Source organism: Pituophis catenifer, unplaced genomic scaffold (genome assembly GCF_029215685.1).
Source record: "Pituophis catenifer annectens isolate HBS135680 unplaced genomic scaffold, rPitCat1.0.hap2 SCAF_6, whole genome shotgun sequence".
Taxonomy (NCBI): Eukaryota; Metazoa; Chordata; class Lepidosauria; order Squamata; family Colubridae; genus Pituophis; species Pituophis catenifer.
The window spans coordinates 22,700,513-22,726,201 of NW_027256886.1; the positions used below are offsets into that span (position 1 = coordinate 22,700,513).

The following is a 25,689-nucleotide window of genomic DNA, read 5'->3' on the forward strand; positions in this document are numbered from 1 at the left end:
AATGGGACGACAGAGAATGAGGTGGCTGGATGGAGTCACTGAAGCAGTAGGCGTGAGCTTAAATGGACTCCAGAGGATGGTAGAGGACAGGAAGACCTGGAGGAACGTTGTCCATGAGGTCATGATGGGTCGGACACGACTTCACAACTAACAATAACAAATATAGGAAAACATGAAAAATAAAGTTCAACACTACAGTAGTTTTGTTTTGTTTTGTTTTTTGTTTGTTTTTTTTGCATTGAAAGTGACTATGAAAGCTTTGGTTTCTGGACAAGATGGATATCAGGTTCTTATTAGAAATGTTTTGAGGATGAACTTTTACAACCTTTACAAAACACAATGAATTCTATCCGACAGGAAGGAAAGATGCCAGAGAGCTGGAAAGCAGCCAATATACCATTAATACCTAAAGAAGAACAAGATTTTACTTTTAACAAGAAACTGTGGATCCATATCATTATTTAATAATGACAAGATGTTTACAATGATTCTAGCTAATAGACTGAAAATAATTTTGCAAGAATTTATTCATGAGGATCAATGTGGCTTTTTACCTAAAAGACAGTTAAAAGACATCAGAAACGTGTTGGACATTTTGGAATAATTGAAGGAACATAATGAAAAACAAGCTTGATTGATTTTCTTAGATGTCGGGAAAGCCTTTGACAATTTGATCTGGGATTTCTTTTTCAAAGTTTTGGAAGATATGAATTTTAACAAGAAGTTCATAAAATTGATAAGATCAATTTATACTTCACAGAAAGCACAAATAATTGGTCATGGAAATCTATCAAAACTCTACCCGTGAGTTATAAAAAAAGAACAAGACATGGATGCCCATTATCTCCTCTCTTCTTTATTTTGGTTCTTGAAATACTGAATAGAGATCGATAAGAGGATTGAAGAAATAAAGATTAAAAAAGGAATATACAAGTTAAGGGCTTTTGCAGATAACTTGGTGTTGGTTCTAGAAGATCCTTTAAAAGGAATTGAAGTATTAATTAACAAATTAAAAGAACTTGACGTATTAGCAGGTTTCAGGATTAATAAACAGAAGGCAAAGATGTTAAAAATATGAAACTAGAAGATCAAACAGAATTGATGAATAAAATGGGTCTTAAGATTGAGAAGAAGATAAAATATCTAAGTATCACTATGACAAATATGAATGCTGTGTTATTTTTTTAAAAAACTGTTAATACGTGGAGTGAAAAAAGACATGTTAAGGTAGGAGAAATTACAACTGTTGTTACTGAGGAGAATTTGTGATAATAATTAATATCTTGTCTGGAATGATGATTTTGTTTCAGACAATACCTGTTGTTACAAGGGACACACCATTTAAACAGTGGTAGAAGGACATATTAGTCTGATTATTCAACATTTCAGTTCATAGACTGTATTATGTCAGAAGGTAATTCTGTTTTTATAATAGAATGTGACACAAAAATGTATCCTCTGCTGCTTAGCCTTATGCAAGAACTAACTCACTACATTTATTCAATCAAGCAACAATGATGTTTAAAATCCTGACTTAATACCAAAACATTCATGAATACACTTTTAACACTGAATTATTGGGAAAGAAAATCCTTTCTATCCAGCAACCCAGTACCATCCTGCATATCCCTTGGTAGTGGGGACCCTTCAAAGCATTTGTGAGGCATATTAAAGGGCAAAGAACAGTTCAACTGGATATCTTATGTAAGTCTTCCTTCATAATTGATTTTCTTCACCACCACTTAATCTTATCAACAGTGAATACCCAGTTTTGAAAATGGTGAGCAGAACCTTTCATAGCAAACTAAATCAAAGATAAGAGATTATCAAGTGTAATAAAGAAGACAAAGATTGAAACAGAAAATTATTAAGAATCCCATAAATTCTCAACCATCTCTTCCTCAGGGCAAGTATGAAGCTGATCAACTCAGCCCAGAGTTATTGGTTTCAGACAGCAGGGCTTATATCTGTAATCTTACAACTGCTTTTCTAAAAGAATAAGTGGCATTAGGAGATCAAATCATATCTTTATGTTAATCTATATCTTTACACTGGAGCTTAATTTAGCCTTTTCATTTCCCTGTAACATTAAGAAGCCTTTAGATATGCACGTACTCTATTATTGTGAGGGCCAATACAGATCTTTTTAAATGGAAATAAAGTTATAGGTGCTAAAGTTATCAGTGGCAGGTTGGTGAAGATCAGAGCCAACTTCAGAACTGTTTCACAGGAAACGAGAAAGCCACCACCTTCATGTCCAATTTATAAAAAATTGATGAGCTTCTGATTGTCCACGTGACAAACAGGATGCAAGGCAAGACAGATCTTTTAATTCAGGAGGCTCTTAAAATGTTTGTGGTACTTGTTTGCAAACTCTACTTGTGTGCATAACTTGGCTAATTTATTCATTGGCTAACAATATAAAACAGTAAATTATAAATAACATAAATAGCAGCAGGAATCCAACCTTTTATTTCACTGATAAATTGGTGGGTCTAATTGGTGGGTTTTGAGATCTATATCAGTGTAGAAGGAGGAAGGACACTTTTGATTCCGTTATTAGTCATTTTAGCTATATTAGCTATGTAAGTTGCCTTGATTTGGCTTCTAGGCATTTCAGAATTATTTTAGAAACTGAATTCTGAAGTTTATGACAGCCAGAGTGAAATGAAATCCTTCCACGTGTGTGTGTGTAGTTTTTGTTAAAGCATTTTTTCAAACAATACCAATTTTGAGGAAAAAAAAGGCAAAATCCTTCCACTTCTGCAACCATATTGAAAGCAGAAACTTGTGATATAGACTGATGGAATGATCTTGGAATGTGCCGTATTTCTTGGAGTATAAGATACACTTCCCCTCCTAAAAGTGGGTGAAACGTTTGGTGCGTCTTATAGACTGAATACGGGCCTGTTTTTGGCCTCCCAAACCCTCCATTTTTGCCCTCCCTGGCTCCCAGAAGCACTATGTAGTGATCCGCACGTCCTGTTTTTGCCAAAAATGGACCCGTTTTTGGCCTCCCGAACCTTCCACACATCCAGAAGCACTCTGCAGGCAAAAAAATGGGCACATTTTTGGCAAAAACGGAATACGTCGAGGGTTTGGGAGGCCAAAAATGGGCCTGTTTTTGGCCTGCAAAGTACTTCTGGGGACCTGGGAGGGCGAAAACAGGACATGCGGAGGTCAAAAATTATTTTTTTTCTTGTTTTCCTCGTCTAAATCTAGGTGCATCTTATAGTCCAGTGCATATTATAGTCTGAAAAATACGATATTTATATGTTATTTTATCATTAGATGCCTTAACCACTATTTGAACAGAAAAGCAAGCTAGAGATCCTCTGTAAAATAATATGTTTTTTAAAATAGAGGTACTTACATGAAGCTGCTAACAAGAATTTTACTTATTCCAAGAAGAAATTGTTGATTGTTCAATCTCACCCATAGAAATGTTATTCAAGCATGGTTAGTCATATGCCTTCATCCTAAATGCATCCATAGAAAACTATAATAGAATTATGTAATGAACAATCTCAGATGCATACAAAATTAGATAAAAGAAGAAATTATTAAGAAGCTAGGAACATGTTGGCATTTTGAATCAAAGAACTTGATTCATTAAAGAAAATTATGGTAGTCAAAAAAAGAAATGAAATTACAAGAAGTCCTTTTTATCCACTTTCAAGCTATCAGGTTGTGTGGCTTAATTTAAATCACAAGTGCCTGCACTGAAAGAAATCATTTCATTCACGATAAATATGATGTTTTCCATGGCTGATTAACCAAATAAACTAATTACATGAAAGAATGTTTAAGTTATATATAATGTACTTTGTTAACAGGTTTAAAGAACTATGTAGGAAATTTTTACAGACAATAAATAAATAGTGTTTTTATGGAGTATAAATCAATCAATCAATCAAAAGGGTTATATGGCATTGTCTTATGCAAGTCTAAATTCTTTGCTTTGGTGCTAAAATTCTCAAAACATAGGTCTGGTTTAGCAGATGCTATTGACACAGCTGCACTAAGAAAGAACAGATGTGAGCCAGGCATTCAAAGCAAGTAGTGGGAAAGATAGCAAACAAACCAACCAACACATACTGGAGCTGAAAGTGCTTGACTTTGCAATGTTTCCATTGCCGATTTATCATCCTACGCTATTTACTGAAAAGTAGATATTTCAAGTGAATTTAAATGTCATTTCAGCAGCAGTAGGGACAATGTCTCTGAGTGTAAAAGTCATGAAGTAGAGTGCCCCAGTAGATATGGAACTTTTCTTTTAAATGTCAGCCAGAGAACTGTCATCCTCCTACTACAATATGCTCAGAAATACTGTGGAACTCCAAATGGATGAGCTAGGCAAGCATATCCCTGGCATTAACAGAAGCCTGTTCCATATGCCTTAAGAAACTATATGATCACTCAGTTCAGTCCAGTGTTGTTATCCCCTATGCTCTCTCCCTTGAAAACTTTAAGAATATATACCAGGGATATCCATAAAGGGCAAGTGATGACATGACAGATACTGTGGCTTATACCAGACACCTATGATACACATATTATGGGAGTCTTTTTGCTTCTGACCTAATGTAATGTGTGATTCTAGTCTTTGGCTATAAGAGAAGAAAAAAGTTGGTATTTCGGAGAAAATTAAACCATTACCAGAGCAAGTCAAAAAGTCTTGGATAATCAGACCACTGAATATGGTTTTAAGAGTTTAGTTTTGGAATAAATCACAAGTAAGTAGAGTCCACAAAGTAAGCCATAAACCTTGATTTACCAATGACAATATTTGAATTCAGACAAATCACATTTTGGCTTAACATTTTCAATGACTCCCTCACTAAAAGCTATGAATGAGTGAAGATGAAAAACCATCTTATATTCTTACTAAGTTAAGTAAATCAGGTGGGCTTAGAGAAATAGTTTCTTCTTCTTTTTTTATTGTGAAATCTTTAGAAAATACCAGCATGAGACTGGGACTCTTAATAAGCATAAGAATCTTAATATCAGTGTCATGGATAGCAGTCCTCCAAGGTCCCTTCCAACTCTGTTGCTCTGTTCTGTTCAGTTGGGGGCGCTCCAACATTCAGTGCTGTGGAGTCGGAGTCGGAGTCGGAGTCGAGGAGTCGGAGTCGGAGGAAATTTTGGGTACCTGGAGTCGGAGTCGGAGTCGGCAAACAATGCACCGACTCCGACTCCGACTCCTACTAAATTTAGATTGGAATTTTAAAAAAAGCAAGTTTAAATGTCCCAATTCACAAAAAGTTATAATTAATGACTTCTCTACTGTAAGAATAAAGACCAATGCATGCAGTGCCTCACGTAACCGCAAAATGAACACGTTAAGTGACCGTGAAGAAGCATGCTTTTCATGTGCTTCACTATAAGGCACGCAACGCACAATTAGGAGTGGCAATACTTATACTTTCCATAGTGTTGTGTTCTGCTGTTACAGGGAACGCAGCGCCCATGGGTAACCTAGCCTCTCACTGATAAGGGATTAAGTAAATATGTTTTTTGCAGGACTAGAGACACTTGCATAAGTGAAGGGAATGGAGGGTCAATAGTTCAAGACTGAAGCTGTAAACCATTGGAAAAACTGCTGTCATTCAGCTAAGGCTATAAAAACTTGTAACTCTGATTGTTAGCTTAAACTTTAAACATGACTAAACACTGTTTAAATTTATGAACCGGCCAAATACTCTGTTCAAAGAAAATACATTGTATGTTTGTATGTGTGTTTCTAATTATTGTTATTTATTCATATTTGTTCTCTTTTATTCTTTAAAGTTTAACAATTCATTCTTTATCTTAATATCTTTATATTTGTTTGGGGTTGGCTTTCTTCCCTTTCATCTTTTTTATTGTACAGCAATCTTTCTCCTCAAACCTACCACCTCTCTCTTTTCTTTCCTTCTTACTTTCTCTTCCTCACCCTCTTCTTCTCCTCCCTACTTCCTCTTCCTTTCTCCTTCTCCTCCTCTCTTCCTCCCTCTCTTACCCTCACTCCTACTCTAATTTCCCTTCCCTTCCTTCATCCCTCTCTATTGCTGTATCCTTTTATGTATATGGACTACTCAGAGGGCTGAAAAAGTTATTTCTGACTGGTCCTCTCCCTTTTGACCAGTCCTCGAACTTACGACTGTCCTCACATTTTACGTTTTTGCCCTATCTTGTCACCATGGTGAAGAGAAGCAGTTGTGAAATGAGTGACATGGTTGTTAAAAATGCTGCACGGGCATAAATGTGAGGATGGTCATAAGTGTGAGGACCAGTCAAAAGTGCGAGGACCTGTCAGAAATGACTTTTTTCAGCCCTCTATACACATAGCCATGGCCACCCGGTCACATGACCAGCTAGCCACACCCACCCAGTCACATAACCTCCAAGCCATGCCCACAAAATAAGCCACGCCCACAGAACCGGTAGTAAAAAAATTTAGAACCCACCCCTGGTTGGGGGTCACCACAACATGAGGAACTGTATTAAAGGGTCGCGGCATTAGGAAGGTTGAGAACCACTGGCTTAGAAGAACTTGGTGGAACAGCTTCTTGGATTCAACTGTAAGTGTTTATATTGTATAGGACAAATCATGTCTAGGTTTAGTGCTGGGATATATAGCTTATTTGTTTGTATAAAGCCATGTACGTACAACTTACAAGACTGTGTATGTTGATATTAAAAATCTAATTATATGCCAGTTAGTATAACATATTTTATATTTTAGGGAAAGAGGCATCCTAAACAATGGCAAAAAGACTGCTAACAACAAACACAACAAAGTCTACTGTTTATGAGCACTTTGCATTATCAAGTGATGGAAAACATTACGTGTGCCAATGTATTAGAAAAGATGATGATGGTGAAAAACAATGTGATGCAAAAATTAGCAGTTTCAGTGGGCCTGATAAAAATGCACCTACAAGAGCATCAAATTTGAAAAGACACTTACAGCGTTTTCATCCCAAAGTGTTAGAAGCCGTGAATGAGAAAGATAGCAATGAAAACATTGCATCTACTTCTGTGACAAAAAACGTTCAGAAATCTACTGGAGAACAATCACAAATAAGAAAATTCTTTATATCTGACAAAGTTACCATAAGGATGACACCAGAAAAATTCAAACACCACATTATTGAAATGGTAGTAAAGAATAGTGTACCACTATCCTTCTTTTCACAGACAGCCTTTTTAGGCCTAAATGGAGAAATGGCAAAAAAACTTGGTGTTTCTCTGGAAAGAGAAAGTATAAGGAAACTTATAATTGAGGAGGCCAAATGTAAAAAGGAAGAACTACAGAAAGTTATGAAAGGACGTTTTGTCTTCCTTAAAATGGATGCATGCACACGTCACAGAGTCAATTATTTCGCTATTAATGTTAGATTTGTGGATGAAAATAACAAAACAATAACACGGACCCTCGGAGTAAAGGACACTCAGGCACATCACACCAGTGATTACCTTCAGAAGTTAGTGGAGGGTGTTCTAGAAGATTTTGAAATTAAAAAGGAACAGATTTTATGTGTTGTGACAGATAACGCTTCTAACATGTTGAGCACAATTGAGAAGATGAAGGCAGATGAAGAAGGTATCAAACAGATATTAGACTTAGAGGAAGACAGCTCTGCAAGTATTAGAGAAAGTTTAGAAACTGAAGAGAATGCTGACATTTTTTTAGACAACTTTGTTGAAGAAGCATTGAAGCTTGCTACTATTCATCATATGCGATGTGCTGTTCATACACTGCAACTTGCCATAAGAGATGGATTAAAAGATCGCCATGCAGCTACATTAATTGGCAAATTACGGCAAGTAACTGTTGCAGCCAGGGCCCCAAAAACAGATGCAATTTTGAAAAGACGTGCAGGAAAAGGAGCCATTTTGGATCAAACAACTCGCTGGGGAAGCACTTATTTAATGGTGAAGCGTTTGCTTGAACTTAAAGACTTCACAGAAGAAATGGACAATGAAAATCTTGCATTAACTGCAAGCCAGTGGACACAAACAAAAGAGCTGGAGAACCTTCTTTCTCACCCCTTCACTGTCACCAAGAGGTTGCAATGTGATGATCTAACCCCGGGTAAATTCCTCTTGGAATGGAAGAGCCTGTTATATCGCCTGAACAAAAATGGAGGGTTAATAGCTGAGGGCATTGCATCTTCAATGATGAAAAGAGAGAGTCTTTTGCTGGAAAATGAAATCTTGTTAGCGGCTATTTATGTCAACCCAATGAGCCGACTTTTATTGAACAGTAAACAGATTGCTACTGGGAAAAAGGCCCTCTATGATGTAGCAGTTCGCATGAAGGGATTACGACCTGAAATACCTCCACAGGAGGATGGAGTTCTTTTAAGCAATAGTGGTAACTCAGAATCATCTTCTTCAAACGAAGAATTAGACTTTGATTCCTTCTTAGACAAAATGGAAGTTGCTAAAGGAAAGCGACGTCGCATAAGCGTTACAGAACCAGTAAATGTCCAAATAAAAAAATTCCAACAGGAGTTTTATAAAGCACTAAAAGAAGTTGAAAAGTATGATCGCTCATCAAAACTTACTGTTGAAGAAGCCATCCTTGTTTATCCAGAGATCGTTAGTGATGTGGCCAGAATAGTTACTGCAATGCCACCCACCCAAGTCAGTGTCGAAAGATTATTTTCAGCCCTAAAAATAATAAAGTCTGACTTAAGAGCCTCTATGAAAGAGGATCTGGCAGAGGCAATTCTCTTCCTTAGAACTCTACATTGAATTGATTTGCATTTGCTAAGCCTATAACTACATTTCAAGATTAATATAAACCATTTCTAGGTTTTACAGATTTTGTTTTTGGTTCATATAGATAAGCTTTGTTTTTGTTCTAAAACAACCAAATAATGTGGTTTGTATTTTTGAACTGGTAAAGTTCCTGTTCCTGATGTTTATGCCTGCTGCTACTATCCAGCAACTTGATTAATTAAATTAATAAAAAAAAATTAATAAAACTTTGTTGTTTTCATTGTGTTTGTCTTTTGCTTAAACTGTTCAATACAGTAGACTGTTGGCTTCCCAGCCAGTAGTCCTGTGGTAATGACATGTATGTTGCCTTTCTTTCCTTCAAGGAATGTATAAAATACATTCGCATATTAATACAGAGGAGTCGGAGTCGGGGAGTCGGAGTCGGAGTCGGAGTCGGAAGTACAAAAAACTGAGGAGTCGGAGTCGGAGTCGGAGTCGGAACATTTATCTCCCGACTCCACAGCTCTGCCAACATTGGAGGCTTTTAAAAAGATACTGGACAACCATTTATCTGAAATGATAGAGAGTCTCCTGCTTGAGCAGGGAGGTTGGACTAGAAGAGCCCCAAGATCCCTTCCACCTTTGTTATTCTGTTCTGTTCTGTTCCCACTATCACACCAGATGTATGCATATTGCAAATGCATTTAAAATATCTTAGAATGTATTCATATTTTCAGAAAGTTGGAGAAAGGAAGTCTGCATTCCTATATAGAGTTAAATTCTCAACCCATCTGATTTCAATGCTCCTGTCACTACTGTATCAGAATGGCCCACTGTAATGAACTTTATATGGGACTGCCTTTGAAAACTGCTGAGAAACAGCAATTGGTGCAGAATGTAACAGTTCACATGCTGACAAGTAATAGTCACTACAAGCATATAATAGCAATTTTATGGGTGCTGGTTTTAAAGCCTTACATGGCCTAACTTGAAAATATCTTCAGACTGCCTCTTCCAGATAGAACCAATACACTCAATCAGATGGGGAAGATCGGGGTTGCCTCAACTTACAGGTTGAGATGAAACAGTTGAGGGTCTAAAGGCAGCCTTTTTCCATGGTGGTCCCCACCTTATAATAGAGCTTTATTTTCAGTAGTTGGGAGGTACCCATTCTTAAATCTCTATTTATTAAATTCATATAATGATTATTTCCTCCAGGAAGGGCTTGAAGATGTTCTGCTGGGCATTTGAAGTATAATAATATTAACTATAATTGTGGGCCAGAAGCATGGTTTTTATCCTGTAATATATTAAACTGCTGTTCTGATATTTTTGGTACATTATTATTGTTTGTTTAAGCCACAGAGAGTTTAACTGAAATTTATGGAATAAATGTAGTAAATAAATAATGCATTTACTCAGGACTATCTAACTTTCCTAAAGATCAGGCTACAAGTAAGCTAATGTGTACTTAGACTAAAAAATAACTGTGTGGTCTGGAAAAACTTTCTGCAAAAAGCAGGAAAGACACTACTCCCGCCCACTCTGTAAAGCATAGAGCCAGACCTAATCTCAAGATGTATACCAAAAGTGAATAACTTAAAGATGTAATTTAATGCATTTAAGATGCACATTTAAGATCAGAGAAGCTAAACTATTACTAAGCTTTCCTTTTCTTTTTGCAAAATGACCATCCAAGAATAAAGTGAAATTCTGTGGTGAATATAGAACTCTGTAATACTGGCAAGGTGCTTAAATAAATAAATAAGGCGCTTAAAAGGAATAGTTAACACCAAGTAAGACAAGTGTCTTCTCCCTACAGTGGCTCTCAATACCAATGTTGTGGTTTGAGAATTATTCTTGTCATCATCTGAAATTCTTACATCAAGTCTGTTTTCCATAAAGAGCCAAGAAAATACATATAAAACATTTATGCTGTCAACTCCATAAGAGATTTTTAAAGAGACATTGATTTTAACACTAGCAGAATGACTCCTCTTTTTGACAGCCATATTCCCAGTTACAATTTAAAATCATATAAACTAGTCTGTATGTAGCAAAAGAACATGTATAATGCTGGGTTTAGAGGGAAACATCTAATTCTAGTTGCAAATATTATTTGTATCACGAGCCAGAAAAATATATTTAACTTCAAAAATACACTCCAAAGAACACAGGAGCCTCAGAATTCATTCTAAATAAGATGCACTAAAAAAAGATGTATCTTGCTATTTTATTCACCATCATTCATTCTGGTACTCTAACGCTTTTGTGACTAAATCAAATCTCATTAACACAAGAGTTTTGAATCAAGCTAACTAACAATAGATAACTTTGTTGTCATTTTTTACTGTGAGCACACTGGCCCACATTAAAAATAAAACTTTTATTTTTATTGTTATTTTCCCAATTATTTTCTCATAAAAAGTTCTTCTGAGGAGGTTCTGAATCTGTGCAAAACAAACCTGCATTTGGCTGGCAGAGTTTACTTCTTTTTGACTTTGATCTAATGGTTGCTCAGACATAACAGATTTTGAAAACTCTGGAAATGGCAGTGTTTGGGGAGATAAAGAGATTTGTGATATACTGTAACTTAAAATCCAACTGTGAAAAAAGTTTTTCTTTTCATTGACCTGAACAAACACGTTTTAAGTTTATCTTATTTCATTAAACTACAGCAACTACAACTGCGGCACCAAAGATACCCAATACCAAAACATTTTCTTTTTTCAAGGTGAGAAACTTGAAAACACTGAACTAAGAAAACTACGCTTCAAAGACCAAGTATACGTTTAAACTGAATATGTGTGCTTTGGGGAAGAGTCCAGGGCGATCCCTTTGATTACCTCAATAAACAAAAGTTTAAGAAGCCTGAGGAAAACTGACATGCTTTCCTGCATTTGCCAAAACCCGAGAACTTCATACCAGGATTCTTTGGAAAAGAAGAACTTACTGGTTTAGTTTGTAGATACGAGGAGGAACTAATTTATAACTTCAACTGACGGGGGAGAAAATAAGGCTTTAAAAAGGCAGGCAGGCAGGCAGGCAGGCAAGCGGGCGAGGAAACCCGTAACAAACAGTCGGCGATTGAAGTAAGTAGCAACGACTCGAAAGTGAGACTTATCTCTCCATTTCCTTACTCTCCCCGCCACCCACCCACCCAGCCACCCTCGCCTTTTCTCTTTCTCTTTCTCTCCAGCCAGGCGCAAAAAGGGGAGAGAAGGGCCACGAGGCTGCCAGGCGTGTCTGGAGCAGCCTCAAGCCACGCGGGACCGCGGGGAGTGGGGGAGGCAGCGGGAATGTATATGCTCGAAGGGGAAAGAACCACCACCGAGCGGCAGACTTCCAGGCCGGGCGCTCTCCTCTTTCTCCCCGGTGCCCGGAGTTTGGGGAGGTGGGGTGGAGAGAGCCAAGTGCCAGTCACCCTTCTTCGTGCCTCTCCTTCCTCATCCCTCCGCCCTCTTTCCCATGTGCCCGGCATGAAGCCTCCTCCCGCCGAGGAGGAAGGAGAGGAGGGGGAGGGAAAAGAGAAGGGCCAAAAGGAAATGCCGCCGCTGGGAATGGGGATTGGAGGGGGGGGACGCGCGAAACGAAAGCCTGCTGCTGTTGCAGACGAAGCCCGGGGAGGGAGGGGTAATAGGGGGAGGCAAGTCTGCCCTTGCCACCGGCTCCCGCCTCTTCTCCCACGCACAAAGCTCCCGGAGGAAGGTGGCAGGCCAGGGAAGGCACCGCGCGCTTCGCTGCGAGGCTGGCTTCCCCCCACACCGCCCGCCCGCCTTCTCCCCTCTCATCTTGCCGTCCCTTCCGCCGGCGCGGCACTGACCTTGGCTTCTCCATTGCACAGAGCCATAGAGCCGGCCGGAGACAAACACCCAGACTGGGGTGGGAGTTGGGGGGGTGGGGGAAACGAGAAGGACGAGCGAGCTCTCCGCGCCTCTTCCTCCGCCTGAGCCGAACCCAGCAGGGCGAGAGTCGAAGCTGCCGCGGACGAGCCGCTAACGCCGCTCCTGGTTCTGGTCTCCGCCGCCGAGATGAGCTAATCCCGCCGCCCGCCCCGAGAAGACGCGCCTCCCGCGAGGAGGAGCCCGGTCCCCGCGACCCGCCTTCTTCGGGGCCGACCGGGCGTGCGAGAGAGAGACAGAGACAGAGAGAATGAGTACGGCTGGCGGCCGCGCGCGGAGCCCGCCTACTGACGACCGACCGAGGCGCCACAGAGGAGGGGGGAAATGAATACATAATACGCTGCTTCCTGGAAGTCTTTTTCAGCGGGAAAGGCGAAAGGAGGAGCAGCAGCAGCAGAATAAACATTTTGTTTTGTTCTTTCAAGGGGGATCCTGGAAGGAGCAGCCGCGGGGTGAAGAAGCGACGACACCCAGCGCTCTCCTTAACTCCCTATCCCGTTTCCAAAAGGCTCCTAAAACGGGCCTGAAAAATAACGAGTATCCGTGATTGGAACTGTCAAAGAGAGACTGGGACATGCAACAAGAAGCCTTGCATCTTTCCAGTGGCTGCAATATTCTGCGCTCAGTTGAATAACGGGGTACTTTTTTTTTTCTGAGTAACCATGAGGAGAAGCCGGAAAGAGGAATGCCTGCGAAAATTTAATTCCCCGACCTCTCAGGTCTCTCTTTTTGTCAGGGTCAGATGTTTTCCCTCTCGATTCAATTATTTTGTTCTCTTAAGGTAAAACTTTCCCTAAGTATAGTGGAAGCTGGTCATAGCATAGAAACTAATGCAAAAGAAACAGTTCTGAATTTAAACTCCTAACTTTCTTCTGATTTAGGAAAATTATCTCAAAAATTATTACTACCTTTTTTACCCTTCAGATAAGCAGTAGAATAGAGCAAAAGTAGGTCTTAGCTACGGTATTGGTCAATACCACCTTACCGGTTAATTGATCAGAAAACTGATCAAATCTTTTCTGAAATTTATGACTAAGCCATGGAACTTTGCAGGCCAGATCTGATTTCTAGCACTTGCTATTTTAAAAGCAGGAAGCAGAACTGGTATGTAAATTATTAAATATATAGAAAACCGTATTTAATCATAAAAGTATTTAAAATTTTTCACCTCAAAATTTCCATCCCTTTCATGTAATACCATCAGATACATTTATTTAATAAAATAAATAAAATTTATTTGCTACCCGTCTCGCTGCAAGGTTCACTTCACTGTGACCTGCTCCCAAACACCAAAAAATAAATAAAATAGGTTGCCTGCATCAAAACAAAATAGAAAGGCCGTGCCCCACTGCTGAACCCAAGGGTCTTTACCTATTCTTCAGTTGCCAGCATAATTTATTTGTCCCCCATTATTCTTTCAGTTTTTCCAGTCTTTTGACTTCCCTTCAGTAGAAGAGAAGATGTTATGGGTTTTATTAACTGTAGATAAATGCTGTCAGCTAAAGAGGGAATAGTCTGATTGATACCAAAATGACTTAAATTTTGGTCACTCAAGCTGGGGATGAGATGACATAGCAGAAGATGCTGATAGAATATGGGCATATTTATCTTCAAATAGATGTAAGTGGTGGCATATCCTAAGGTAACCTTTCCCATACCTGTGCCCTCCAAGGGGGCAGTGGTCAAGCAGAGGCAAATGTCAACAATAATATTATACTTCAAGCTCCACTCCTTATATAGAAGCGTTGTGACATCACACATACTTACAAAAAGAGCAAAACTTGTGGTACAGTGGCATTACTCTGCTTTTACCATTTGGACAAAAGTTTTGGATCCTATAGATGCCTCTACATAAATTTCAAAAACTAATCTCTAGTCAATCTGATAAACAGAACTTCAAGTTATTTGAAGTCAACATTATTATCATCATCAATGGGAAACATGAAAATTGGGACCTCACCCAATGAATTCAATATTCAATATCCCAGACTGCATTTCACCTTGATTAAACAACATTCTCTTATCTTATAAAAATACATTACCCTAGATGTTATCCATTTAAATAAGAAAAAAGAAACCATATTTTTGGTACTAGTGTAAGGGCAATCTGGTCGTCTCTCTGATGATGTGCCTTAGAATCAACAGTTTGATTGCCTTTCAAAGGTAAAGTGGCAAAGATCTAATGTGGCATAATGGATTGTACCACTTCAGAATCGAGGGTGGGTGGGTAGGAAAGACGCTGGTTGAAAGGTTCTAGAATCTATTCTGAGGAAGAAAAACAACAAAAATAATTATTCATAAGTCTAAAAGCAGTATTGTATAGGAAAGAATGATGAATGACCTTCACAGAAATGCTAAATTTTTATTAGTAGAGATGGATATGGCACCAAACTAATAATTTATTTATTTATTTATTTATTTTATTTTATTTTGTCGCATTTCTATGCCACCCAACTCCCAAGGGACTCTGGGTGGCTTACAACAGAGAATTCAGGATTCGTTTCACATGGTTTACCAGCCTGAAATGAGTTTAGCTAGTTTACGGTATCAGTACAGTATATAGAAGATAGTATAATTCCATGTCATTGCTGTTTTTTTTTTTTTAGATTGGTGGATCCTCAGATATTCTTAAGGGGGTGCTAGCAAAGTTTCCTTAACACTTCATGGAGTGCCACTAACAGTTCTCTTGATTACCCTGTGCTTCACATCAATAGCAATAGCAATAGCACTTATATACCGCTTTACAATGCTTTACAGCCCGCTCTAGGTGATTTAGAGTCAGCATATTGCCCCCAACAATTTGGATCCTCATTTTACCCACCTCGAAAGGATAGAAGGCTGAGTCAACCTTGAGCCTGGTGAGATTTGAACTGCCAAATTGCAATGTTCATCAAAAGTAAGATGGGTATTTATACACTACTCCTGATGTCTGTCTGCAGATTTAACGGACAACTTCCTACTGCCCCAATATGGTCCCAGTCTGCCAGCCAAATATGAAAAGTGGTTTTCAAACTACTGTAGATATCATTTTGGTAGGTAAATAGGAGAATGTGTTCTCTAGTAGGGAACAATCTGCACATGCAACAGGTCGGTCTATGGCAAGGTTCAACGTAGTGTGCAAATACAGCCAAATGGTATTTGCATCATTATCGCTTCTTTCACAATTCTCTGCATGTTCAGTATGAGAGTTGATTTTTGTGTCTATTGATCCCCATTTTCAACTTCCACGTTTTGCTTTAGCAACAATAAATTTTATATGTTCACCAATATGGGAATATCTGAACCTGAGATGAAGATCTAACAAGATTTCCAATAATCAATATGCCTGTATAAGTGTAGTAGCATGTGCCTGAAGCCTATTCCTTCCTTTAGTTGAATGCAAAAAAGAAAGAGAAAGAAAGAAAGATTAAAAAATTACTTGATATGAAGGATGAAGCCAGAATAAGCTTAGAAGTCAAAAACCAGACAATCGAATATTTTTCCCATTTTCTGAATACATGTTTGTTAAAGTGATGATAAACTTATTATGATGTGGCAGGACCATGAGGTGGTTCATTTAAGTAAAACATAGTTCACTGGTTCCATGTGCCATGCAAATGCAATCACGGAGAGCATCAGGTTGGAAGCACACTCCCCCCCCCACCACCAGCAACTGTCCTTAGAAAAAGCCGTTTTTCCTATTTGGGAATCAGATTGAAAGTAATATTGGAATTTAAGAATTGGCAGTCCCAAAAGACATTCACAACTACCGGTACCTCTCCTCTTCCTTGTCACAATAGACCATGACTGAAGATCAATTATAGGTAATTGTGTGTCTTCTGCAATATTCACTTTAAGATAGGAATATATATGTATAGTTGTATTTTCAGCTGATGTAAACCTATTCAAAAGTACATTCAATAGCTTTGACTTCAGCAGGTTTGATGTTTAACAACTTTGATTCAGTTTTGATTAACTTGGCAGGTTAACAAGGGGTGAAGTTCAAGGTTGTGTGATTGTTTCTATGAGTAATTCTACTTTTCAAAATTCACTGAGCTTAGTAAAAGAAAAACAGATTTTTCCAGCTGCAGTCACCCAAGTTACAATTTGATAGAATAGAATAGAATAGAATAGAATAGAATAGAATAGAATAGAATAGAATAGAATAGAATAGAATAGAATAGAATTCTTTATTGGCCAAGTGTGATTGGACACACAAAGAATTTGTCTTGGTGCATACGTCTCGGTGTACATAAAAGAAAAGATACATTCGTCAAGAATCATAAGGTACAACACTTAATGATAGTCATAGGGAAACAGTCAATATAAATCTTAAGGATACCAGCAACAAGGTTACAGTCATACAGTCATAAGTGGGAGGAGATGGGTGATAGGAACGATGAGAAGATTAATAGTAATGCAGACTTAGTAATTAGTTTGACAGTGTTGAGGGAATTATTTGTTTAGCAGAGTGATGGCATTTGGGAGTCTAGTTGTTCTGGTGTGCAGTGCCCTATAGTGTCGTTTTGAGGATAGGAGTTGAAACAGTTTATGTCCAGGATGCGAGGGGTCTGTAAATATTTTCACAACCCTCTTTTTGACTCGTGCAGGTTCTCAATGGAAGGACATCATATACCTGTCTAGGACATTAGAGAGTCTTTGCCAGTAAGAAGGTAGGACTTGGCTGATATGTTACATTAAGGTATAATGCATATACTTGTGTTTATTCCATAGGCTGTGTCAATTTATTCACAGTGATATGCACACCAGTTTCAGAGGTGGGCTGCTGCTGGTTTGCACCGGTTCGGGCATACCAATAGTTAAGATTATGCGCAGTTCAGCGAACCCGCAAATGTCACCACTGGCTGGCCCCTCCCCTCTCCACCTCACCCCTCCCACTCACTCCTTATCTTGCCTTGCCTGTCTTGGCCAGTGGCTAGTCATGCCTGTGGCCCAGCTGCTCTCTGGCTCCTTCGCTCACTTGCTCAGACCACACAGTCCCCGTGGCCCAACTGATCTCCACTCCTCGCCTGCTTGCCTGCCTTCACCACGGCCTACCACGCCGGCCACACGACCCAGCTGATCTCCGCACTTTGCCTGCTCTTCTCATCGCAGTTGCCCATGAAGGTAAGGTGCTTGGCCGTAGGGCCCCCTTGGGGTGCACATGGCAAGATTCAGCCACCTTTGGGGCCTGTCTCTCGCCATCCTTTCACCCACGTCGCCTGCTTACCCTCCGCCTCGGCTCAGGGACACGCACCAGTTCCTGCCTCTAGCTTTCTGCAGGGCCTCCGCCTGTATGTCACCTGCTCACCCTCTCTGCCTCAGGTCAGGTGCTGCATTTGGGCTGCGATGGGGAGATGCACTGCTTCTGGGAGACCGCCACGCTAGGGCCAAGACCGCTGCTCCTCTGTGGTGTGCTCATGCAGCCCCAGGACATCCACCCACCCAGAGCGCCGCTGCCAGATGCTGGCCCCATTGGGGATCTGAAGGGCAGGCAGAGGTGCGTGAAAACTCTGGAGCTCACTTTTGGGATGGATCAGTTTGTCCAAGCCAGACTTTGCTTCCCAGGAAGGGCTCTTTTTCACACAGGATCACCCAGCAGCGAGGAGGGAGAAGGGGGTGGCTGCTAGCAGAGAGAAGAATGCTTCTGGGACAAGGGGAGCCTGGAAAAAAAAGGCAACTTGCAAGAGCAGAGGCAGGACAGCAAAGCAAGTGAGTGAGTGAACATTTGGCCTGCCGGGTGGCCTCTTTATTCCCTCTCACTCCCAAGGCAGCTGGGTAGCACCCATCTCCTCATGTGAGAAGCGACCGAAGGACCTTCTCACCAGGAGCGCTGCCCTCGTTCAGATTCCCCACCTCCCTCTAGCAGCCCTTGGCCGAATGCGGCTGCCCCACCAACTGACACCAGCTTCAGCGACACCACCACCTGCACCCAAAATCTTTCATCTTGAAATGTTTCTTGAAAGTCACCCTAAAGAGATGAGCAAAGTAGGCTCCTTATCCTACGTTCTTATTAGGGGTGGTCCTCGATTTATGGCCACAACAGCCAAAATTTCCATTGCTAAGCAAGATTTAAGTGAGTTTTGCTGTGTTTTGTGATTTTCCTTGCCACCTTTAAGTGAAATTCAGTAGTAGTAAATAAATAGAAATTGTGTCTTGTTGAGGCAGGGAGGCGGGACTAGGCGTGGTGAGTGATGTCAAGTTGGCCATGCCCACCCAGTCACATGACCAACCAACCACTCATGCCCACCTAGCCAGTCATTAAGATAGAGAACTGGTTGTTAAAAAATTTGCAGCCCACCACTGACCAGTTTGTATGGGTGCTTAAGTATGGATATTACAGAATTACAATTCCCAGAAGCTCCAACCAGAGTACTCAATGTTAAGGAACTATGTTCAGGCATATCTGAAGGGCTTCATATTGTACTAATGGCTAGTGTATTGTGGGAATTCAGCTGCTTGGAGTTTCTTCAGTAACCATAGCTAAATTAACTAGTTCTGAGTTATCTGAGCCATTTTAAGACAAGTTACAAGAGGAAAGAAGAGGTTTGACAACCTTCATGATTAATTACAGCATGAGGTTGAAAAGGAAAGTTCTTCAAAGGAGATAATTTTTAACAAGGTAACATTCACATTTTTCAAAAATGGACAGGTCTTGTTTCTTTTCTTTGAATTGGAGTCTTGTCAAATCTTTCCTGCATGCAGAAACATAGAGCTGGGAAGGCCAGCTATGCAGCACAGTAGTCTTTAATGTGCCCCATAGTTGTGTTTTTTTGTGCTACCAGATAGGAAAAAAAGGCAGGGGGAGAAAAGAGAGAACTTGGAAGTTAACAAAAGAAAAATGAGATGAGAACAATAAAATGACAACTGCTTTATAGTTTTTTAATTGTAGTTTTTAATTTCAAAATCTTATTTCAAATTTATCTGAACCCTTAATACCTTTCTAATTTCCTAAAACTTTGAACTTTGACTATATAAACATAGTAACTAATTCCTAGCTTGTTAAAAAAGACTCTTGTTACCAGGCACGTATTACCACATGTGGTGGACATGTGCAAAAGCAAAGACATTTTGGACAAAAATACATACATGGTTAGAAAAAATGTTAAAGCTGCATATAGATTATAAAACAGAAATATTTTTGTTAGATATAGTACCAGAAAAGTATGATAAGGGGAATTTGCATTTAATACTACATATTTTAACAGCAGCAAGAATTGCATTTGCACAGTATTGGAAAAATGAGGAAACACTGAGAGAAGAAGATGTAATTAAAAAATTATTAGACTGTGTAGAAATGGATAGACTGACATTAAAGATAAAAGAAAAAGAAGATACAGAGTATTTTTGAACATGGGACTTGTTTTATAAATGGTTGGATAATAGAGGTAGAAATTAGGAGCTGGAAAAGTATTATTATGTAAACAAATTGACCCAGACAATACACTGTTCACAAAGCACTTATGTTAAATGAAATTGTATAAATAAACTGTTAAAAAAAGACTTAATTTTTTCTGGTTGCTTGTTTCTAAAGTATCTTGAGTCAAGCTTTTCTATGAGAGTGTTTTGTTCAAGAAAGAGGATTATTGCAAAGGACCAAAGGACAATTACTTGATACTTGTAAGTCAGCAATTTTATATTTGAGTTAAGAATTATTGGAGGAGTGCCATCCTCCGGCTGGAGAGACTGTGTAATCTGTCAAAGATTCCAAGAATATCTCCTGAGAAGGTCAACACAGGCTCAGATATCAATCCTTTATCTTTTATGATAAATACAGATGCCAGTATTTCATTCAGTTTATCTGCAGTCTCAGGACCTTTGTTGAATATTCTTGAATATCCACTCTTGATGGCCCAATTTCTACCTTGCCTGTTTTTTTTCATTAAATATATTAAAGGAAGCAACTGTTTTCCTTTATTTTTTTTGCAATAGTCTCTTCAAATACTTTTTCCGCATTCCACATTATCATAGTTACTTTTCTTTGTGCCCCATTTTGTTCTCTTTGTTAGAATTGGCATACAGTTCCTTCCATTTCTCTTTAACTTTTACAGTTTCTGAACACTGCTAGAAAAATATGCTGGTTTCTTTCCAGACTTGGTTAACATTATTTTTACTCCATGGAATGCCATCCATCATCAATCCCAAGAATCAAGCTGGCAAAATTTTCATTGTATAACACCCTGTCAATAGTGACTAAAATACGTTGTTTTAACATAGAACGGCTCAAAATTGAGAATTTTAAGCACTACAATATTAAAACTACACACAGATTTAACTGATAATCCTTAATAATCAGCCAGATGGAAACTAATTTATGAATAATGACTTCTTGAGTATGCACTTTAATTCTGTGGCAATTTTCTTTGCAGGAAAGTTCGTTGTCTCATTGGCTTTTGTCTTTCGATAAAACATCAGTAATCTGGAAACTTCAGAAGTTCTACTTTGGTAGCTTGGATGGATACTCCATAGGCATCTTTTCCAAACTACAACAATGCTAAAGGATGAACAGTGCAATGTGACATGACAACTTAAATTTTAACCTTCAGTAGTAGCATTGTAAGTTGTGGAATTTTTTGCTGGTCCCCTTATGCTCCACATTCCTTATCGATGTCCACGTCTTTGAGCAGTAATAGAAACACTCCCTGCATCATTTCACAAATATTCTTAACTGACTGTTTCTATATCCCATCTATGTCTTATGTGAATCCAGTCTTTTTTGACATTGCTGTGGAGGTTTTTGCTCATGGGAAATTGATAAACATTATGTCTCTGTTATATCCAAATACCCCTGGTGACAAATATTGATTTTATGTTACATAAATTGCTATTGTGCGCTTTAAAAAGGATGACTTCAGAGTATTGAGTAAAATAAACAATCACATAAGAATGCCTCGTTTAAAAAAAAATCTATGCCTCCTTGAGATCATAGATTTTTTTAAGGTTATTCAAAATTTATATAGAACATCCAATAACAAAAAATACTTGAAACTAAAATATCAAAAGGAAACTGTGTATGTAATTGCCTTCTAACATGGAGAAAATCAATCAGGATCTAATTATACTTGCAATCTCACTACAGTGATCATGACTGGATAATATTTTACCATGCTGGAGGTGGCTGTTGAATTGATGAGACTCCCACCTTCCCTCCCCTTGCTCTCTGCTCTCCATCTGTCCATCTTTTTATCGTATTGATGTATTCTCATTTTTCATTGTTTATTTTATTGTTCTTTTATTTTACTTCTCTTCTGTTTACACTCCTTTCATTTTCTTCCTTTTTGATATTGTAAGCTCCCTCCCTAGAGAAGCCCCATGTCGAGATAGGCGGCAAATAAATTTAACAAATGAATAACAAATTTATCAAGAAGTATCATATTAATTCAGAATAGACAGTGGACAGCTCAACAGAACTTGTGATGTTGATTCAGTGACATCTTTCCTAGGTTGTCAGGATATAGTTAAACTCATTTTACGTACCATATGTATGTGTGCATTTGACTTCTGGTGACTGCTTGACCTAGTCTGGGGAATTTTCTTGGCAAGATTTTCAGAAGTGCTTTTCCATAACCCGTTTTAAGATATTAAAATGTCTTGTCCTCAAATGCATGGATCCAAGAGAAGGTGTATTATATGACATCTGAGGAAGAAATTCTAGCACATAACTCTTCCCTTTTGTAGCATAAAATAACTATATATTAAATAACTAGTATTTGACTGTCTAGTTATGATACAGAAAGCCAGCTACTTCATATAGGAACATCACTCAGCCTAATTACAGCACTGACCCCCAATTTCTTATACTCGTATATTGTTTCATTTTATATATGTAAATATTTTATCTTTAAAATATAAGCACCCTGGTATATAGCATTTCTTTTATATATACCTTAGAATGGCAATTATATGTTTGACAAAACAGAGTTTTTTGAGTATATCTTTTAAATTGTCACTGTTATGATATGATTGTAATAATCTGTTCAGTATCTCCCTTCTCGTGTACCCATATGCTTTTATATATATCTAACAATGTATTATTTATATTTAGAAGACGATCTCTTTGTTAGTGCTTGTGATCAAGGATTATTTAAAATATTCTTATAACTCACTGTTTTCAAACTTGGCTTAAGATGTGTGAAAGTCAACTAACAGAATTGCCCAGCAGCATGAAAAACAACAAAATTGATATCATTTCCCATATGTGAAAGAAATGTTTTTAGAAAACTACAATTCTGTCTTCCAAATTAGGATTTTAATTCTCTCTGAGTCTCACTGAACTCAGCAAGACTTACCCCCAGTTACGTAGATAGGTATAAATTTGTTCTGACAAGTATTTAGCAATTTGCACTGGAGAATTCACTAGTCACAAAATTAATGTTTGATCCTTTTCTTTCATATTAATGTATTCTGGAAACAAAAGCCATGCAAGTTAGCAAATGCAGCACTATTTACTGAGAACCCAATTTCCATACCTAACATGAAATATGGAAATTGTGTTCAGTGGCTTATTTCCTAGCTTAATTAATCACTATATTGTTTCACTTCAGAAATTACATTTAATTTATATCAGAGCGGCCTTCTCTGAGAGTAATATTTTTGGATAGTTTAACTTAGAAGGAAGTCCTAATCCAAACACCTGATATGACTCTTATTTAGATTTAAATTAAATGATTAAACTGTTATCTGAGCTTTATCTTTCTTTACATAATAAACAGACTAGCTTCATATAAACTGCTAAGTCAGAGTGTGTTGTATTGTATTAACCCAGAAGATATGTATAACAAAGATAAGCCTCTTACATTCAAACATAAATTCTATTTATTCTGATAGTGCTTAACTCCTGGAAAAATGCAAAATATATTGTATTTCCCTCCAAATAAGGCATGGCATATTTACCAGTAGTTAACAATCATGCTGTACTCAATTAACTTGGATTCTCTAAACTAGTTTCAAGCAACTCTAGCAACTTTAATATATGTAGATTTCAACTCCCAGAATTCCCCAGGTGACATACTAGTTGGTGAAATCTGGGAGTTGAAGTCCACATTCTTAAAGTTGTGTTCCTATAAGATACTACACTGAAGCATGATAGTCTACTTGGTGGTTTAACATATTGCCCAAGTACAAACTGTCTCTCTGCAATTCTAAGCAGATTATGAAAAAAGTGGGAATCAAAACTATAAAAGCCACCTCAAAACAAATGGTGAATACAGTCTAGCTGATTAAATGCAACAGTGGAATGACTTTATTATGATTCTGGAGAAAGACACAAGAGCTTATGCGCACCTGAGAATAAGCCCTAGTGGAATGACTCAATGAGACTTGCTTCTATAACATATATTTAAAAAGCTGTGAGATAGTATTCCATATCCAGTGCACTCAGGAACTGCCTGAAATCCCCATCCTCCACAGAAAAGGGCTACTGCTTGATGAGGGGTATTTCAATTCAGCACCTCCTGAGGATAGTAAATTTGCTATGACTGCTTTAACAAAACAAAATTAAGCTAGCAGGTTGCAATATCACCCCAGAAATAAGCAATATACTAATAAATTACTTCTTCGTTTGTTAAGATTATAGGAGTATAAGTCATCACGATTCAAACATTACTGATCACTGAAGTGTGGTTTGCTCCAGAATGTACTCACTGCTGTAATAAATGTGTTGTCTTTAAAGCTCCGTAAGACTTTAATCTTTGTTGGGTTCGAACAGTTCCGTTCAGTGTGAAAAACATCAAAACAGACATTCAAGGGTTCAGAGGGTTGATTTCAGAGCTTTGCCTTTGAGTGAAGTGGCTATATTCAAATGACCTATTTATCCTCAATTATTTTGCCCAATGTTAATTTAAGAGTTTTCTGAATTCACGCCACAAACTTGACGAAAAAAATTAACCACCCAGTCTGGGTTTGCAACATAATTTGGACCATTTCTTGAACATTTTTTCTCAGGATCCCTTTCTGCTTTTAAAAATTAAGGAGGACCCCAAAAGAGCTTTTGTTGTATTGGCTATAATTAGTGATATTTACTACCCCAGTAGTTTGATAGGATTTTAATATTGTATTATTTTCCACCAAGGCTGCCAGACATCAGAAGACAGAAGAATAACCATAGCACAAGATACGCGAGCACTCCACAAAGCCAAAGTGGCAAATGCTGCAACAATGGTGCCCACACATGTCTGCCCAACATGTGGCAGAACATTTTGTGCCTGTGTAGGCCTTACCTGCCTCCTGCAGACACATCGTGGACAGCCCACAACCTGTTAGATGTCAAGGTCCTCTTTGAACACGATGGACAAACATCATGATCACCATTTTTCAACATAGGCTGGCACATAATTCTGATTTGGAGGACCCCTGAGGGAAATCCCAAGGTCCTAGACCACACTAAGAAACACTGCTCTAGACTAGCTAAATGAGTTAGCTAGTCAGGCCCACTTGTGTGGCATGCATGACAACTAAATTGCCAACCTGGCACCTCAGAGAGATAAATCTACAGAATAACAGAGTTGGAACGGACCTTGGAGATCTTCTAGTCCAACACTCTGTTTAAGCAAGAAACCCTATATATCATTTCAGGCAAATGTCTGTCCAATCTCTTCTTCAGTACCTCTATAGTGTTGGAGCACCCACAACTTTTGGAGCAAAGCTGTTCCACTGATTAATTGCTCTGTTAGGAAAGTACTCCTTAATTCTAGGTTGGTTGTCTCCTTGATTAGTTTCCATCCGTTGCTTCCTGCTTTGCCTTCAAATGCTTCACAGAATAGGTTCACACACACCCCTCTTCTTTGCGGCAGGTAGGCACAAAAGATATGTTAGGTGTCTAGCATAGCTTTAGGCCACCCCGTCCTTCCTGTTCCCATTGCCAACATGCAACAGGATGGGCCAGTGTTTCTCAACCTCAGCAGCTTTACAAGTCCCAGAATTCCCCAGCCAACATGAAGACCATTCATTTTGAAAAGCTGCTGAGGCTGAGGAACAACACTGGGGTAGAAGAGACTGCCCTAATACCTCTTCCCTGTGTCGAGGGACGTCTCTCCTCCTCCTCACAATTCATGGCTCGTAACTTCAACGGGAACCGGAAGCGTAACTGCAATTTCAT

The 25,689-nt window shown here is 38.7% G+C and overlaps 1 protein-coding gene across 2 annotated transcripts in view; it reads right to left on the bottom strand.

Moving 5' to 3' along the window:
- GMPS (guanine monophosphate synthase) overlaps window positions 1–12,842 on the bottom strand; it is a 47,734-nt gene extending 34,892 nt beyond the window's left edge. Inside the window, exon 1 of one of the 2 annotated variants that reach the window (XM_070945257.1) lies at window positions 12,536–12,836. In XM_070945257.1, the coding sequence (XP_070801358.1) occupies window positions 12,536–12,562 (27 nt within the window). In that variant the 5' untranslated portion in view covers window positions 12,563–12,836. Of the gene's footprint in view, window positions 1–12,535 lie in introns of both variants that reach the window. The other variant, XM_070945258.1, reaches the window with a different exon arrangement.
- Between the last annotated feature and the right edge of the window lie 12,847 nt (window positions 12,843–25,689).